Genomic DNA, 16389 nt, shown 5'->3' on the forward strand with positions numbered 1-16389 from the left:
ATAAAATTAAGTCAAATCACGTTATATGTACAGTAGCTTTAATTGGACTGATTAGGTCAACATCGTACTTTCAAAATCTTAACTGGCAGTCATCATCACGAATCAAGTTGACAATTCACTGGCAAATCTGTTTTAATCCTTGTCATATGAGGAGAAATAATGAAGAGAAGCTATAGCTAAAACGTATCGGTGCTCATCGGCCATTGGAAATAAACATTACACAATCGCAATTTCAACAATGAGTGGTTTGGAAGAAATCAGTGACAGTAGCTAACTGCAAGCATTGTGAAGCAATCACTAGCCTGTTATTCAGTGGAGTTGCTGTGTGGTCCCATATCTGGAAATAAGGGGCTCTTTTCCAAGTTTAAAATGATAAACATTCAACATTTGCCATGCTGTCAATGAAGCATGATTTGTTCCGCGCTCAAAACAACTGTTAACTCAGAACTGTGAAAACTTGACTTCAGTGAGTTCAAGACAACTGGGAAGTCTTCTGTGAAGTATATACGTATGTATATAAAGTGCAATATTGGGATGTAAAAAAAAACTAACTTAAGCCACCAACTAAGCTACAAAGGACCACAAAGTTCATGTAGAATAGTGGAATACACAAGATTGTGTTGTGCATCAGCAGTTTTGTCTTGTTATGTCAGTTACTGAGTCACTCAATTAGCCATGGCAGCTAACAATTTTTAGATTGGTAAATTATTCTAGCCAGTTACCTAAACTTGTAGTTATCATGGACGAATACCAACAGGGCAAGCAGGACACGTGCCCAGGGCCCCAGACATCCAAGGGACCTACATTGATTTTGTTAGTCACTCTCACTCAGATATCATATTAACATGGCAAAATATGTAGAACTGCAGGAAATTAGCTTTAAAACTGCAGCATTTTCTCTCCCCATGGCAAAATATGTAGAATTGCAGGAAATGTACTTTAAAACCTTTTCCTCTCCGCGGTCAATAAAATGTTTTGCCCACGAGGTGGGGAGGGTCCCCCTCAACCAAATCTCGCTTCGGGACATGTTTTCATGAGCTTAGATCCCAGGAAAACACTGAATTTCTCATCTCGGTCTGAAAAGAGTCTAAAGAACCCCTAGTCTAAAGAATCCATATGTTCTTCTGAAATATGAAAAGAGAAATACTGGACATTTTGAATTCTTATTATGATGGCGATTTAACACAATTACAATCATGGTCCAACCGGTCAAATCGAGTCCGTCTCACTTTAGGTGGTCTCAAACACAACACTGCTAGTTGATATTTGCTTTTTTACCCTCTTTTTCTCCCCAATTTCATGGTGTCCAAATGTTAGTAGTTACTGTCTTGTCTCATCGCTACAACTCCCGTACAGGCGAAGGTCGAGAGCCATGAGTCCTCCGAAACACAACCCAACCAACTGCTTCTTAACACAGCGCATCCAACCTGGAAGCCAGCCGCACCAATGTGTCCGAGGAAACATCATACTCCTAGCGACATGGTCAGCACGCACTGTGCCCGGCCCGCCACAGGAGTCGCTAGTGCGCGATGAGACAAGAACATCCCTACCGGCCAAACCCTCCATAACCCAGACGACACAAGGCCAATTGTGCGTAGCCCCATGGACCTCCCGGTCGCGGCCGGCTGCGATAGAGCCTGGGCTCAAACCCAGAGTCTCTGGGGGCACAGCTAGCACTGCAATGCAGTGCCTTAGACCACTGAGCCACCCTGGAGGCCAATATTTGCTTTTAACCGTAATGGCTTTTAGCTACAAATGCAAATGTGTAAACCGCAGTTTATTTCTGTATCTTTGAAAATGCATCACTGTTAATGACTGTCATGACAGGCTACATTTGCGCAGCAATTGTGCGTGCACACATGCATGCGTGGGGGTTCTCAAGCTTTGAACCACTGTTTTTTGGGGGTCGCAGGTCAAAATGTTTAGGAACCACTTAGCTAGCAAACAGATTGCTGATTTGCTGTACAGCTAAAGGATCAAGTGCAGTGCAACATGTCACATTGTAGGGAGAGCAAATTGCCAAAAATAAAATATCCACCTCCAAAAACAGTTTGGTGGTCAAGAATATTACTTTTCAAGCTCACCAGCAATGGGCATCAAGCAACAATTCCTAGCATAGGCCTAGCTACTGGTCTTTTGGCATGTCAAAACTGCTTGTCAAATTGTGTTTCATAAAAAATAATGAAAAGGGATGTCTGATAGCCTCAATAAATGGACACATTTGTAGTTGTCATTGCATGTGTAGATTTATTTTTTACTTCTTGAGAATTGACTTGAAAAAACTTGTGACTTGACATTGACTCAAACTTGACTTGCTCGTAGAATGCACAACTTGGACTTGACTCGAGACTCGACCCGTTCTACTTGGACTCAACTTGAGACTAAGACCTTAGTTGTGACTTACGACTTGCTTGTGACACGAATAATAGTGATCTGGTCCCACCTCTGATGGTTACTCGCTGTTGTACATTGCTAGCTCTAGGCAGCATTGGGTTACTAAAGGTAGTTAAACTTACCCTCCGTCTTGTCCTTCATCAATGAACAAACATAAAACACAAAGCATGCTCAAACATTGAACAGCTTTTTACATACAGCTATTTACCTTTTTGCAGAGAACACTTCGAAATGTAACACTTTCTTATGTTGCTTTTACTTCAAATGTAAAAGATTTATTAGGAACACAATGTGCACGATGGGTTCACTGTTCTTCAGATCACACACACACCTAGGAATCAGGGCCGGATTAAGACATCATAGGCCCTGGGGCTGTTTTTTTATAGGCTCCCTCCCCCCGCGCCCCTCCGCTACAAATTGGGAGTTGTTGAGAAATGATTATTTCTATTGGTTCTACAGACAGATAGTCTTCACTTTTCAGCAGTCGGCATTTGCTTTCCAATACTTTACGTTTTTCTTGAGATTATATTTTGAAATCTGCAAAAGGCAAACTGACAGCCGCAACCAACCATAGAAATATAATCCATAGATAGTTCCCATTCTAGTCAGGACTGGCATCCATTGCTAGTGTACCCATGAGTTTCATAGTCAAATTGCCAGGATAAGAGGTTAGGAGACCCTTCTATGGATTATATGTCTTTGGCCACAACCTCAACAAGCTGTAGCCTATAATGCAGCCTTTCCAACTGTCGGCATACCAGTAACTGCCAAAATAAAGGAAACATTTGAGTAAACGAGGGATACAAAGAATATGTTGTGTGTGGGGTGCATTTTCCTGGCATGTTTTAGGTCTATGCCATGGCGCATTGAAGCTGTTCTGGCAGCTCGTGGTGGCGCAACACCTTTTTAAGAGATTTTATGTTGGCGTTTCCTTCATTTTGGCAGATACCTGTATGTACTTGAGATAAAACCTAATCTACAGTTATTTTTTATAAACTATTGTGCCTAAATTATGGTCTCTGGTGTATTTTCAAAATTGAGAGAGGACTCCAGTGGTTGGATAAAAATTATTATTATTACAGTAAACATTTTGTTGGCCTCTTGGGCCCCCCATAGGCCTGGGCCCAGGGGCCTCAGCCCCGGTAAGCCCCTGCATTAATCGGGCCCTGCTCGGAATACAAAACCAATTACAAACATTTGGATAGATAGCATGCATACAAAAATAGACATGTGTTTCTGATCAATGATTCATAATTTACAGTACTGGTTTATTATTGCCAGTTCTCGTAATGGCTGCCTACCTACACTACACAACCAAAAGTATGTGGACACCTGCTCATCAAACACGCTTGACATTGGCCATGGTGATTTTAGGTTTGTGTGGGCTGCTCGGCCAAGGAAGCTCCCTGCTAATAGTTCTTAGCTTCCAGAGGCAGTTTGGAACTCGGTAGTGAGTGTTGCAACCGAGGACAGACGATTTTTATGTGCTTCATCACTTGGCGGTCCCGTTCTGTGAGCTTGTGTGGCCTACCACTTCGCGGCTAAGCTGTTGTTGATCCTAGACGATTCCACTTGACAATAAAAGCACTTACAGTTGATAGGAATATCAATTCAATTCAATTCAAGGGCTTTATTGGCATGGGAAACATGTGTTAACATTGCCAAAGCAAGTGAGGTAGATAATATATAAAGTGAATACATAATAATAATATAATATATCTCTAGCAGGGCAGAAATTTCACGAACAGACTTGTTGGAAAGGTGGCATCCAATGACGGTGCCACGTTGAATGTCGCTGAGCTCTTCAGTAAGGCCATTCTACTGTCAATGTTTGTCTATGGGGATTGCATGGCTGTGTGCTCGATTTTACACACCTGTCAGCAATGGGTGTGGCTGAAATTGCCGAATCCACTCATTTGAAGGGGTGTCCATATACTATTGCGTGTATAGTTTATATAGTATACCCATTCATTCTTTAAGAATATAACTTGTAGATGCTCATGAGCTAAGTTCATCTATTGTGACCCATCAGAGTCTGGGTCTTGCAAGGCACACCCAGTTCGCTGAGAATTAAGAGTGCTGGGGGCTGACTTTTGTAAATATGGTGTATGTTCACCCAGTCTTGAAGTGTTAATAACTTCAGAATCTCTGAACACTAAAGTTGAGATGTAATTGCCTTACTTTTTGCACTGACATCGCAGCTAACAACAAATGTTCCCACAACTTTAGAGAACGTTCCCTTTAAGAGTCTCATTACGTCATTATCTAACGTTTTCATATGAATGTTCCAGTGATGTGCAAGACTTTTTCCAAGAGACCATTAAACACAACTTACCCAGATTGTGGTTACTATCAAGGCACAAGGCGAGACCCAGATGCAGACACAGGAGACAGATGGTTGGAGTCTTACAATGTTTAATAATCCAAAGTGAAGGCTGATACCCCATGGAGCACTCGAAAGGGGAGAGTCCCGTGGCAGAATTGGGAAGGGTGTTCCGGGCATACTCCACCACGGCAAGTGGAGAACAAGTCTTGTCTTGCACACACTGTGCAAGCGGCGATGAAGGCAGAGACGTCAGGAACCGTTGTGGGCCACTAGAAACGTTGTCGGAGGAAGGCTAGTGTACAACGGGACCCTGGATGACAGGTCATCCTGGAGGAATGATCCCATTCCAGACCCGGGACCGGACTGGATTAGGGACAAAAGGCCAGTTAGCCGAGCCCCCTTCAGGTCCAGGCTGAGAGCTTTGTGCCTCGCGGACTAGGTTCTCAATACCCCAATCCACAGTGGCAGCAAGGCATGGGGTAGGGAGAATGGTTTCAGAGGTCGAGGGTGTGGCAGAGGAACTGTATAGGTGGGAGAGGGCATCAGGCTTCACATTCCTACACACCCAGGGCGGTAGGAGATGGTGGAGTTAAATCTGGTGAACAGGAGGGCCCACCGGGCCTGCCTGGAGTTGAGGCGCTTGGCTGTACGGAGATATTCCAGTTTTGTATGGTCAGTCCAGACCAGGAATGGCTGTTCTGCTCCTTCCAGGCAGTGCTTCCACTCTTCCAATGCCTTCTTCACAGCCAGGAGATCTCGGTTTCCAACATCATAGTTTCTTTCAGCAGGATTGAGACTGGAAGGCACAGGGATGAAGCTTCTGGTCCTGGGCAGGTCGCTGGGACAGGATGGTCCCCACTCCAACATCCGAAGCATCCACTTCCACCACAAATTGACGCGAGGGGTCCGGATGGATGAGGATGGGTGCTGTTGTGAACCGATGCTTCACGTCTACAAAGGCTTTGTCGACAGCTGGAGACCATTTGAACGGTACCTTGGGAGAGGTGAGTTTATTTATTTTATTTTTTATTTTACCTTTATTTAACTAGGCAAGTCAGTTAAGAACAAATTCTTATTTTCAATGACGGCCTAGGAACAGTTAACTGCCTGTTCAGGGGCAGAACGATTTTTACCTTGTCAGCTCGGGGGTTTGAACTTGCAACCTTCCGGTTACTAGTCCAACGCTCTAACCACTAGGCTACCCTGTCGCCCCAGTGACGAGAAGGGGGCCGCCAGGGTGGTGTAGTCCCAAATGAAATGTTGGTAGAAGTGTGCAAACCCAAGAAACAGTTGCAACTGCACCCTGGATGTTGGTTGAGGCCAATCCACCACTGCTTTCACCTTTCCAGGATCCATCTGAACTTTGCCCTCAGTAATGACATATCCCAGAAAGGTGATTGTAGAGCGGTGGAAATCACACTTCTCGGCTTTCACAAACTGTTGGTTCTCCAGGAGGCGCTGAAGGACCTATCTGACATGAAGATTTTCTTGTGCAGATTGGGAAAAAAAACAGGATGTCGTCAAGGTACAAGAACACAAACCGGTTTAGCATGTCCCGAAGCACATCATTGACCAAAGCCTGGAAAACAGCGGGGGCGTTGGTGAGTCCAAATGGCATGACCTGGTACTCATAATGTCCACTGGCTGTGTTGAAGGCTGTCTTCAACTCATCCCCCTCACGTATCCAAACCAGGTGGTAGGCATTTCGAAGGTCCAACTTGGAAAATATGGTGGCCCCCTGGAGAGAGGAGAGGTAGGGGGTAACGATTCTTGACAGTAATGTCATTAAGTCCCCGGGAGTCACCGCACGGACGCAGGGTTTTGTCCTTCTTCTCCACAAAGAAAAACCCTGCGCCGGCAGGAGATGCAGACGGACGGACGGACCCAGTGGCCAGAGACTCCTCTACGTACTCCTCCATAGCTTTGGTCTCTGGTCCAGACAGAGAATACAATCGACCCCGAGGTGGTGTAGTGCCTGGGAGAAGATCAATGGCACAATCATAAGGATGGTGCGGGGGAAGGGAAGTAACATGTAATCAGATGGTTATCGGCTACATTAACATTGCAGTAGTCAGTGTAGGGTTGATTACCTAGCAAGCCATTGAGGCATGGTAAAATAATCACAAACAGAGCTAGATAAAGCCAGAAGAATAATATACTTGTTGAGCATAGCTATAGCCATCAGTCTTGTGTGTCTATAGCCATCAGTCTTGTGTGTCTATAGCCATCAGTCTTGTGTGTCTATAGCCATCAGTCTTGTGTGTCTACAGCCATCAGTCTTGTGTGTCTACAGCCATCAGTCTTGTGTGTCTATAGCCATCAGTCTTGTGTGTCTATAGCCATCAGTCTTGTGTGTCTATAGCCATCAGTCTTGTGTGTCTACAGCCATCAGTCTTGTGTGTCTATATCCATCAATCTTGTGTGTCTACAGCCATCAGTCTTGTGTGTCTACAGCCATCAGTCTTGTGTGTCTATAGCCATCAGTCTTGTGTGTCTACAGCCATCAGTCTTGTGTGTCTACAGCCATCAGTCTTGTGTGTCTACAGCCATCAGTCTTGTGTGTCTATAGCCATCAGTCTTGTGTGTCTACAGCCATCAGTCTTGTGTGTCTATAGCCATCAGTCTTGAGTGTCTATAGCCATCAGTCTTGTGTGTCTACAGCCATCAGTCTTGTGTGTTTTTCATGGTCATCACTCACTCAAGTATGTCATTCTACAGGGCTTTTTGTTGCAAGCATGCGCGCGCATCACTCAAACATGACGTTTGCTTGTAAACAAAAAAATGGGTCTATGAACCTAGCTAAGCTGTGGAGGTCACTAGAGAATGTTTGCTGTGCTGGTGCTTGTGCACATGTGTAATGTTTTGGAAATACAGTACATTGGGTTAGCGCCAGCCTAGTGCATCAACTCACATCAAAACAAAACACACTGAAAGTAGAGTAGTGAGCATTTTCACATTATAGCATCTAGTTAAATATGTTTGTATTTGTCAGGTGCGTGAATGAGGACCCAAAAGCGAATTAACAAACAGAGTTTCTTTAATGATGAACACACGTGGGCTCAGATGGACAGGTAGATTCCGACAAGACAGGACAAGGTTGCAGCAAACACGATGATAGTCTGGTTCAGGCATGAGACACACAAACAAGAATCCGACAAAGACAGGAGCAGAAACAGAGAGAGATATAGGGACCTAATCAGAGGGAAAAAGGGAACAGGTGGGAAAAGGGGTGGATGAGGTAGTCAGAGAAGACAAGGAACAGCTGGGGGAAAGAGGGACAGAAACGGTAACCTAGTACGACCAGCAGAGGGAGACAGGGTGAAAGGAAAGGACAGAAAGACACAACATGACAATACATGACAGTACCCCCCCACTCACCGAGCGCCTCCTGGCGCACTCGAGGAGGAAACCTGGCGGCAACGGAGGAAATCCTCGATCAGCGCACGGTCCAGCACGTCCCGAGAGGGAACCCAACTCCTCTCCTCAGGACCGTACCCCTCCCAATCTACGAGGTACTGGTGACCACGGCCCCGAGGACGCATGTCCAAAATCCTACGGACCCTGTAGATGGGTGCGCCCTCGACAAGGATGGGGGGGGGGGGGGAAGACGAGCGGGGGCGCGAAGAACGGGCTTGATACAGGAGACATGGAAGACCGGGTGGACGCGACGAAGGTATCGCGGAAGAAGAAGTCGAACTGCGACAGGATTAATGACCCGAGAAATACGGAACGGACCAATGAACCGCGGGGTCAACTTGCGAGAAGCCGTCTTAAGGGGAAGGTTCTGAGTGGAGAGCCAAACTCTCTGACCGCGACAATATCTAGGACTCTTAGTTCTACGCTTATTAGCAGCCCTCACAGTCTGCGTCCTATAACGGCAAAGTGCAGACCTGACCCTCTTCCAGGTGCGCTCGCAACGTTGGACAAAAGCCTGAGCGGAGGGGACGCTGGACTCGGCGAACTGAGATGAGAACAGCGGAGGCTGGTACCCGAGGCTACTCTGAAAAGGAGATAGCCCGGTCGCAGACGAAGGAAGCGAGTTGTGGGCGTATTCTGCCCAGGGGAGCTGTTCTGACCAAGACGCAGGGTTGCGAAAAGAAAGACTGCGTAAGATGCGACCAATAGTCTGATTGGCCCGTTCTGCTTGACCGTTAGACTGGGGGTGAAAGCCGGAAGAGAGACTGACGGAAGCCCCAATCAAACGGCAAAACTCCCTCCAAAATTGAGACGTGAATTGCGGACCTCTGTCCGAAACGACGTCTGACGGAAGGCCATGAATTCTGAAAACATTCTCGATGATGATTTGTGCCGTCTCTTTAGCAGAAGGAAGCTTAGCAAGGGGAATGAAATGAGCCGCCTTAGAGAACCTATCGACAACCGTAAGAATAACAGTCTTCCCCGCTGACGAAGGCAGTCCGGTGACAAAATCTAAGGCGATGTGAGACCACGGTCGAGAGGGAATGGGAAGCGGCCTGAGACGGCCGGCAGGAGGGGAGTTACCGGACTTAGTCTGCGCGCAGACCGAACAAGCAGCCACGAAACGACGCGTGTCATGCTCCCGGGTGGGCCACCAAAAACGCTGGCGAATGGAAGCAAGCGTACCCCGAACGCCAGGGTGGCCGGCTAACTTGGCAGAGTGAGCCCACTGAAGAACGGCCAGACGAGTAGGAACGGGAACGAAAAGAAGGTTCCTAGGACAAGCGCGCGGCGACGGAGTGTGAGTGAGCGCTTGCTTTACCTGCCTCTCAATTCCCCAGACAGTCAACCCGACAACACGCCCCTCAGGGAGAATCCCCTCGGGGTCAGTGGAGGCTACTGAAGAACTGAAGAGACGAGATAAAGCATCAGGCTTGGTGTTCTTAGAGCCCGGACGATAAGAAATCACGAACTCGAAACGAGCGAAAAACAGCGCCCAACGCGCCTGACGCGCATTAAGTCGTTTGGCAGAACGGATGTACTCAAGGTTCCTATGGTCAGTCCAAACGACAAAAGGAACGGTCGCCCCCTCCAACCACTGTCGCCATTCGCCTAGGGCTAACCGGATGGCGAGCAGTTCGCGGTTTCCCACATCATAGTTACGTTCCGACGGCGACAGGCGATGAGAAAAATACGCGCATGGGTGGACCTTGTCGTCAGAGAGGGAGCGCTGAGAAAGAATGGCTCCCACGCCCACCTCTGACGCGTCAACCTCGACAACGAACTGTCTAGAGACGTCAGGTGTAACAAGGATAGGAGCGGATGTAAAACGATTCTTGAGGAGATCAAAAGCTCCCTGGGCGGAAACGGACCACTTAAAGCACGTCTTGACAGAAGTAAGGGCTGTGAGAGGAGCTGCCACCTGACCGAAATTACGGATGAAACGACGATAGAAGTTCGCGAAGCCGAGAAAGCGCTGCAGCTCGACGCGTGACTTAGGGGCGGGCCAATCAATGACAGCTTGGACCTTAGCGGGATCCATCTTAATGCCTTCAGCGGAAATAACAGAACCGAGAAATGTGACGGAGGAGGCATGAAAAGTGCACTTCTCAGCCTTCACAAAAAGACAATTCTCTAAAAGGCGCTGGAGGACACGTCGAACGTGCTGAACATGAATCTGGAGTGACGGTGAAAAAATCAGGATATCGTCAAGGTAAACGAAAACAAAGATGTTCAGCATGTCTCTCAGGACATCATTGACTAATGCCTGAAAGACAGCTGGAGCGTTAGCGAGGCCGAAAGGAAGAACCCGGTATTCAAAGTGCCCTAACGGAGTGTTAAACGCCGTCTTCCACTCGTCCCCCTCCCTGATGCGCACGAGATGGTAAGCGTTACGAAGGTCCAACTTAGTGAAAAACCTGGCTCCCTGCAGGATCTCGAAGGCTGAAGACATAAGAGGAAGCGGATAACGATTCTTCACTGTTATGTCATTCAGCCCTCGATAATCTATGCAGGGGCGCAGAGACCCGTCCTTCTTCTTGACAAAAAAAAACCCCGCTCCGGCGGGAGAGGAGGAGGGGACTATGGTACCGGCGTCAAGAGCTACAGACAAATAATCCTCGAGAGCCTTACGTTCGGGAGCCGACAGAGAGTATAGTCTACCCCGGGGGGGAGTGGTTCCCGGAAGGAGATCAATACTACAATCATACGACCGGTGTGGAGGAAGAGAGGTGGCCCTGGACCGACTGAACACCGTGCGCAGATCGTGATATTCCTCCGGCACCCCTGTCAAATCACCAGGCTCCTCCTGTGAAGAAGAGACAGAGGAAACAGGAGGGATAGCAGACATTAAACATTTCACATGACAAGAGACGTTCCAGGAGAGGATAGAATTACTAGACCAATTAATGGAAGGATTATGACAAACTAGCCAGGGATGGCCCAAAACAACAGGTGTAAAAGGTGAACGAAAAATTAAAAAAGAAATGGTTTCGCTATGATTACCAGAAACAGTGAGGGTTAAAGGTAGCGTCTCACGCTGAATCCTGGGGAGAGGACTACCATCCAGGGCGAACAAGGCCGTGGACTCCCTTAACTGTCTGAGAGGAATGTCATGTTCCCGAGCCCAGGTCTCGTCCATAAAACAGCCCTCCGCCCCAGAGTCTATTAAGGCACTGCAGGAAGCTGACGAACCGGTCCAGCGTAGATGGACCGACAAGGTAGTGCAGGATCTTGAAGGAGAGACAGGAGTAGTAGCGCTCACCAGTAGCCCTCCGCTTACTGATGAGCTCTGGCTTTTACTGGACATGAAGTGACAAAATGACCAGCAGAACCGCAATAGAGACAGAGGCGGTTGGTGATTCTCCGTTCCCTCTCCTTAGTCGAGATGCGGATACCTCCCAGCTGCATAGGCTCAGCTCCCGAGCCGGCAGAGGAAGATGGTAGTGATGCGGAGAGGGGGGCAACGGAGAACGCAAGCTCCTTTCCACGAGCTCGGTGACGAAGATCAACCCGTCGCTCAATGCGAATAGCGAGTTCAATCAAGGAATCCACGCTGGAAGGAACCTCCCGGGAGAGAATCTCATCCTTTACCTCTGCGCGGAGACCCTCCAGAAGACGAGCGAGCAAAGCCGGCTCGTTCCAGCCACTGGAGGCAGCAAGAGTGCGAAACTCAATAGAGTAGTCAGTTATGGATCGATTGCCTTGACATAGGGAAGACAGGGCCCTGGAAGCCTCCTCCCCAAAAACAGATCGATCAAAAACCCGTATCATCTCCTCCTTAAAGTCCTGATACTGGTTAGTACACTCAGCCCTTGCCTCCCAGATTGCCATGCCCCACTCACGAGCCCGTCCAGTAAGGAGAGATATGACGTAGGCGACACGAGCAGTGCTCCTGGCGTAAGTGTTGGGCTGGAGAGAAAACACAATATCACACTGGGTGAGGAACGAGCGGCATTCAGTGGGCTCCCCAGAGTAACACGGCGGGTTATTGATTCTGGGCTCCGGAGATTCGAAAGCCCTGGAAGTGGCCGGTGGATCGAGGCGGAGATGGTGAACCTGTTCTGTGAGGTTGGAGACTTGGGTGGCCAGGGTTTCAACGGCATGTCGAGCAGCAGACAATTCCTGCTCGTGTCTGCCTAGCATCGCTCCCTGGATCTCGACGGCTGAGTGGAGAGGATCCGAAGTCGCTGGGTCCATTCTTGGTCGGATTCTTCTGTCAGGTGCGTGAATGAGGACCCAAAAGCGAATTAACAAACAGAGTTTCTTTAATGATGAACACACGTGGGCTCAGATGGACAGGTAGATTCCGACAAGACAGGACAAGGTTGCAGCAAACACGATGATAGTCTGGTTCAGGCATGAGACACACAAACAAGAATCCGACAAAGACAGGAGCAGAAACAGAGAGAGATATAGGGACCTAATCAGAGGGAAAAAGGGAACAGGTGGGAAAAGGGGTGGATGAGGTAGTCAGAGAAGACAAGGAACAGCTGGGGGAAAGAGGGACAGAAACGGTAACCTAGTACGACCAGCAGAGGGAGACAGGGTGAAAGGAAAGGACAGAAAGACACAACATGACAATACATGACAGTATTGTCATATTAATATGACAGTTTTGGTTGCACAAAACAAAATGTGTTGAACCAAGAAAAAGTGGCAAGTTATCCAATACACAGTGCTAGCCAACATAATTAATCTTGGCTCAACAAACATTACATCGAATTGAACACATTCATGGGAACATGAGTGGGAAAAGTCTTGTAATCATGTATCTGTAGGCCTAGTAGTGCATAAAGGGAAGGGCTGGCTACAGGATATTTATATCATAAGGGTGGCTTTCTAAACCTTAATGAACAGAAAACACATTAGCATAGTTTGATAACAATGACAAGCTCATTAATCAGTGTTGGCCGTCTCCAACGGGATTGTCTTGTAAGTTTACAGTGATCAGATATCGCTCTCCCCATATATCTAAATAAATAGGGAGCAAAAGTTTCTCGTTCTGTCCGAAGCTGATTAGCATGTTAAACTCAAACCAAGTGCAGCCAAATTAAATTGACCAACAAAGGTACAAACGTCCAATGCATTTTTTTAAGAACTTGAACTTGACCGGCTAACTTCAAAACAAGTAATCTTAGATATTAGCTGAAGAACTTATATGCCCTAACCCTCATAAAAATCTAGGATTTTTTTCCAACGGGATGCAACTTCTGCCTCCTTGCTGTCGTCAGCCAATTGCTTCTTCCTTGCCACTCCTTCAATGCTGAGCAGCTCCAGGGCTCTCCAGAGTGATTGGCTTGCGAAGCCCCTGCAACCGACCTAAACTGGGGGCGTATTCATTACGCCGATTCTGTTGCAAAACGTTTCTTCAACGGAAACATACGGAACGAAGCGGGGAGGAACCTACATTCATTTGTCCAATAGAAACTTTTGTGTTCATTGCAAAACACAACTGTTTGCAACTGTTAGGACTAATGTTTTCACACCTGGTAGATTTGAGGCTCTCCATCCATTCTGCTCAGGATGAGGGACTGGTATTTCTTGAGCTTCCAATCATGTGCCTCCTCTATCCTCTCCTCCCAGGGCACTGTAAGCTCGATGACGACCTGTACCTGCGTGGTGCCTCTAGACCAGAGAATGATATCTGGTTTGAGGCTTGTGCTGCCTATCTCCTCTGTAAATCTGAGCTGCTTCTTCATCAACCTCCTGATAGGCTGACAGCCATGTTCAGCGATGGATTTATAGGGAATGTTCTGTTCTTTTCAATAGTGTATCAACATGAGGGTTACCAAGTAAGAAGTACTTATTAATGCTTACTGCTGATACAGTATAAGGAAAAATCCAACATTGAGGGAGAATCTTTCAGAGGAAAATAGTTTTATCTTGTACAATCTGTGTTCCCCTCATCAGGAGTAGAGCACCTAAGAAAATACTTGAAATGGAGGATTCACCATTCAGGGAGAGTTCAGGAGATGGACAAGCCATCGTTTATTATTGAATAAAAAAGTAAATTAGCCACGATACGCCAAACATGTGCGACTTCCATAGATTTCAAATGGCATGATATTCTGTTTAAGTTATACAAAGCATGCTCAAACAACGAACAGTTTATAAATACAGTTATTTACCTTTCTGCAGAGAACACTTCAAAAACAAACACTTTCTCCTGTTGCTTTTACTTCAAATGTAAAATAGCTCTTAGAAACACAGAGTGAATGATGGGTTCACACCAGCAGTCCTCATGATGGGTTCACACCAGCAGTCCTCATGATGGGTTCACACCAGCAGTCCTCAGATCACACACCTCGGAATACAAAACCATTTACAAACATTTGGATAGGTAGCATGCATACAAAAATAGACACGTGTTTCTGATTAAATGCTTCACAATTTACAATACTGGTTTATTATTGCCAGTCCTCACCTGTCTTTCTGTCTCTGTGCACCAGTTTCTGTTTATTATAAGGGAGAGATTACGCCCTGCAGCCATCAACTATTTATGTTCACCCAGTTTTGGAGTGGTAATACTTTCAGAAATCGCTGAGGCACAACACTGAAGTTGAAATTATATCTCCTTAGATTTTGTTCTGACCTACCAGTTATGCGATATCCAGTTTATGAAATAAATATATATGATTAACATACTGTACACTCTCCTAACACACAGACATACATACTCATTTACCATTCACACATGCATAACATAAACATTGTAGACATCAAAAATACAATTGCTTATTATAGTTCGTTTAAGATCAAGATTCATTGTAGTGTTACTGTACACAACCCTGGCATAGTCTTCAGAACAGACAGTACTGTACAGAAGCAGAAGGTTCTAACATGGCCATGCAGGTGAGCAGTGAGTTAAAGGGCGCTCCACTAATGCAGTCTTTCAGATGAGGGGACATATCCAATATCATCAAACCAGAAAAGGCTGTGGAAGTCTTATGTGCCTTCTAGAAGCTTACTCTTAGTAAGTCAAACAATACTGTCCTTCACAGACAATGTTCTGAGAGAGTGAGAGAGATAGAGTGGACAGAAACCCAGAGTGAGATGAATATGTGTCCAAGAGCTGCTGAAACAGGTGGAGGGGAGATGGAAATAAAGACACACAGGGCAACATCCTCATGCAAAACAGCATTGAACTGTGCAAAAAATACCATAAAACTCCATGTTTCAATCAGATCAGCGCTAACAGACAAACTCATAGCTTAATATTGCTTTTATTTAGCCGGTGTCGGAGGTGTAACTGCATTCGTGGACATTGCCATTAGATGCACTGAGTCACATGAGTAGAAATCCCATGCAGCCGTGTTACAAGTTTGAACACTGGATTGTGTGATATAATCTATACCTCGATTAGGCTGATATAAATCATTATTATTTCGTTTAATGATTTTCAATTTGAGTGTCATTATTTCTATATAACCTACACTTTCTCCTTCTGAACTTCTAACGCAGGTGGGACATAAGGATGGCGTGGTTTTCGTGACAACGACCACAAGCGCAGCCGCTCACCGACTTAACAGCTCCAACGCAGATACACCTCCGACATCGCCTAAACAAAGGCAATGTTAAGCTACGCATTTGTTGAATACCGTGGGTTAAAGCTAATCTGATTCAATCCTGGCCTCACTATATTCTCCAGTGCAATTTATGTTATAACTTTCCTTTAACAATGTCAATGAGAAGAAGACTATTATTGAACTAGAGTTTAATTACTGTAAATAGCGTGAACATGCATTGCACGATGCAACTATTGAATATGTTATGGTTATTTTGATCACTGAACAAACTATTTGGCATGAGGGAAGGTCCTTAGAGGTAGATGTGGGCATGCAGAGAGAGAGTGAGATTGAGTGAAAGAGAGAGGTAGAGAGGGGTTAATCCTGGTTGTTGTGACTGTCTTCCAGGGATGTGGGCATGTCTGGGGGTAGGGCAGTAAGGTCACGTCCCTTGGCAGGATGAATTGGGTGACTATGATGGTGCTGCTGTGTCCATGGTCCGTTCCATACAGGCTATCCTAAAAAACCCAACGACGGGTCAGAGTCCTGAAGAGGGACATTCTGTCAGGGGGAAAGAAGAGTATGATTTAAGATGTGATACACTGTATACAGTACATAAACAGTACACCCACTGTGCACACTATATTCTATAGGTCCTGTCATCTATCAATCAAATGTATTTTATAAAGCCCTTTTTACATCAGTAGATGTCACAAAGTGCTTATACAGAAGCCCAGCCTAAAACCC

General features: G+C 46.3%; 1 protein-coding gene across 4 annotated transcripts in view; it reads right to left on the reverse strand.

The window, feature by feature from the left end:
* Positions 1–14096: 14096 nt before the first annotated feature.
* The window catches only part of LOC110533736 (connector enhancer of kinase suppressor of ras 2), a 53050-nt gene continuing 50757 nt past the window's right edge, over positions 14097–16389 (reverse strand). For all 4 annotated transcript variants that reach the window (XM_021618221.3, XM_021618219.3, XM_021618225.3 and 1 more), the window contains one exon: positions 14097–16203. In XM_021618221.3, coding sequence (XP_021473896.3) covers positions 16156–16203 — 48 coding nt within the window. In that variant the 3' untranslated portion in view covers positions 14097–16155. The remainder of the gene's footprint in view (positions 16204–16389) is intronic.

Source organism: Oncorhynchus mykiss, chromosome 10 (assembly GCF_057628025.1).
Source record: "Oncorhynchus mykiss isolate SJ-2025 chromosome 10, ASM5762802v1, whole genome shotgun sequence".
Taxonomy (NCBI): Eukaryota; Metazoa; Chordata; class Actinopteri; order Salmoniformes; family Salmonidae; genus Oncorhynchus; species Oncorhynchus mykiss.